Source organism: Quercus lobata, chromosome 2, assembly GCF_001633185.2.
Source record: "Quercus lobata isolate SW786 chromosome 2, ValleyOak3.0 Primary Assembly, whole genome shotgun sequence".
In the NCBI taxonomy this organism is placed as follows: domain Eukaryota; kingdom Viridiplantae; phylum Streptophyta; class Magnoliopsida; order Fagales; family Fagaceae; genus Quercus; species Quercus lobata.
This window is the reverse complement of record NC_044905.1, coordinates 23,998,096-24,000,356: the sequence shown is the minus strand read 5'-3', so window position 1 is coordinate 24,000,356 and position 2,261 is coordinate 23,998,096. Positions and strand designations below refer to the sequence as shown.

At 45.5% G+C, this 2,261-nt stretch overlaps 2 protein-coding genes across 2 annotated transcripts; both read right to left on the bottom strand.

Annotated features, from left to right (window-relative positions):
* Window positions 1–367: 367 nt before the first annotated feature.
* Window positions 368–867, bottom strand: LOC115961606. The gene is made up of 2 exons (XM_031080558.1): window positions 769–867; window positions 368–721 (listed from the first exon to the last, which is right to left on the bottom strand). Exons 1-2 carry the CDS (start codon window positions 865–867, stop codon window positions 368–370), a joined length of 453 nt encoding a protein of 150 aa, XP_030936418.1.
* Window positions 868–1,380: 513 nt separating this feature from the next.
* On the bottom strand, window positions 1,381–1,815 carry LOC115961599. Its single transcript, XM_031080552.1, has one exon. It carries the CDS (start codon window positions 1,813–1,815, stop codon window positions 1,381–1,383), a length of 435 nt encoding a protein of 144 aa, XP_030936412.1.
* Between the last annotated feature and the right edge of the window lie 446 nt (window positions 1,816–2,261).

Sequence of the window (2,261 nt, the reverse complement as noted above, 5' to 3'; positions counted from 1 at the left end):
TTGGGGGTGATGGATGGATTGACATTCAAATAATGATAGATGAAGTTGGGGTCCACCCCAAGAGCTTCGTAAGCACTCCACGCGAACACGTCAATATTCTTCCTGAGAAACTCTATTAGCTCTTCCTTTTCCTGAGGAGGTAGCTAAGCTCTAACCTAAAAAAATTTTCCGAATCATCATCTACAACAATCTTCTCTAAATTCTCACACTTCGCCCCCTCAGCTGTCTCATCCACGAGTAACTCAACTGTCTCATCCACGAGTAACACCAGAGTCCTTGATTGCTATGAAACCCTATTAGTAGAGGCCGAGGACCTGGTTTCTGGCTGATGCATAATTACAGACACCACGCATTGCCTAACCACGAACTAGCTCCCTATCAGCTCTTTGATCTGATCCTCGAACGGATACTTCACTTTCAAGTGGAGGGTGGAAGAAATAGCCCTCAGGGCATGAAGCCAAGGTCGTGCTACAATGGCTGTGTAGGGAGAATAAACATCCATCACAATAAAATCCACCTCCACCACCTCTAAGCCTACCTGCACGGGTAGTCTAATCTGACCCTTTGGAATAACAACCTTTCCATCAAAGCTCAACAGAGGTGAATCATAACCTACTAAATCCTCTGGTTTCAAGTTTAACCCCTTGTACAAATCAGGGTACATAATCTCTGTCCTGCTACCCTGATCCACCAACACCTTCTTCACATTATACCTCCTATCCTAAGGGTGACCACTAGGGCGTCATCATATGGTTATATGGTTCTAACCTTATCCTCATCCGAGAAACTCAACGCCGGTCGGATCTCCATCCTAGCCCTCTTCGGTTCATGGTTAGAGTCCTTGACAGGTGGCCGAGCTACAGACATTACTTTAGAGGAATAAGAACCGGTCCTTCCTGGGGCAGCAATGATGACATTAATCGTGCCCAAAGGGGCTCTCGAAGAAGCATATCTCCGAGGTTCCAAACCCGCCTGGCCCCCTTACCTACTAGGATGATACAAAAATTGCTTTAACCTCCCTTCTCGGACCAACTGTTCTAGGTGATTCCATAAAGTTCTACAATCCTTTGTGGTGTGCCCTCAGTCTTGGTGGTATTGGTAATGAAGGCTTTGATTGCGCTTCATGGGGTCACCTTCCATCTTATTAGGCCATTTGAAGAATGACTCATTCTTGATTTTCTCCAAGACTTGGTGTACTGGCTACCAGAACACCGTGTTAACCATTTGAGTAGCGGTAGACCTCGATTGCCCAGCAAAGTCTCTTCGAGGCCAGTTGTTGTTGTATTGGTCCGACCTGAAATCCCTCCTCTCTTGAAGGATAACCTTAGCCTTCCCTTTCCCCTATTGTTGGTCCTCCTCGACCCTCTTATACTTGTCAATTCAGTCCATGAGTTGACGTACGCTATTAGCAGGTTTCCCAGTCAAAGACTTTCTCAAACCATGCTCGGCAGATAGATTGACCTTGAAAGGTCTTGTGGCCATATCATCAAAGTCCCTATCTATCTCATTGAACATCTCCCAGTATCTGTTTGAGTACGTTTTCAAGGTCTCCCCTTCTCGCATGGTCATATACAATAGGGAATCTAAGCACCGAGGAACCATATCATACATAATAAAGTGAGATCTAAACGTCCGTGTGAGTTCCTTAAAGGAATCTATAGAATCTGCCCCTAGGCCATCAAACCATCTCATTGCCACAAGCCCCAAATTGGATGAGAACACCTTGCACATCAAGGCCTTGTTCCTAGAATGGATTGTCATTCTCTGGTTGAAATGACTTACATGCTCTACAGGGTCTGTTCGACCATTGTACATGGTAAACGTTGGCTGAGCAAACTGTCGAGGAAGCTTTCCTCCTTCAATTCTACATGTGAAAGGTGATCTGAAAATTTGGTTTAACACCTTGCTTATAGCGTCGTTTCCCAAGCCTTTGCAAGACGGGCCCTTATTCCTACACTCACGGTGGTAGTCCTCATCACACGAGAAAGATGTACTGGGTGAGTCCTTGACCTGGGTCTATAACTACCATTCCTCTCATCGCTAGAAGAGAAATCAAAATTGGAAGGAGTTCGCCTCCGCCATTCATGGTGCAACTTCCTTTTCAAATGATCAATCTCCAGTTGCATGGCTCTGGTATTCTCCTCATGAGAAAGGTGGCTCCCACTTCGAGATTGGCTCTTTCTAGTATTAGTGGTATGCACACTAACCTCCCGGTCCCTTCTTTGCTTAAGATTAACATAATGATCTTGACGTTGGGACCT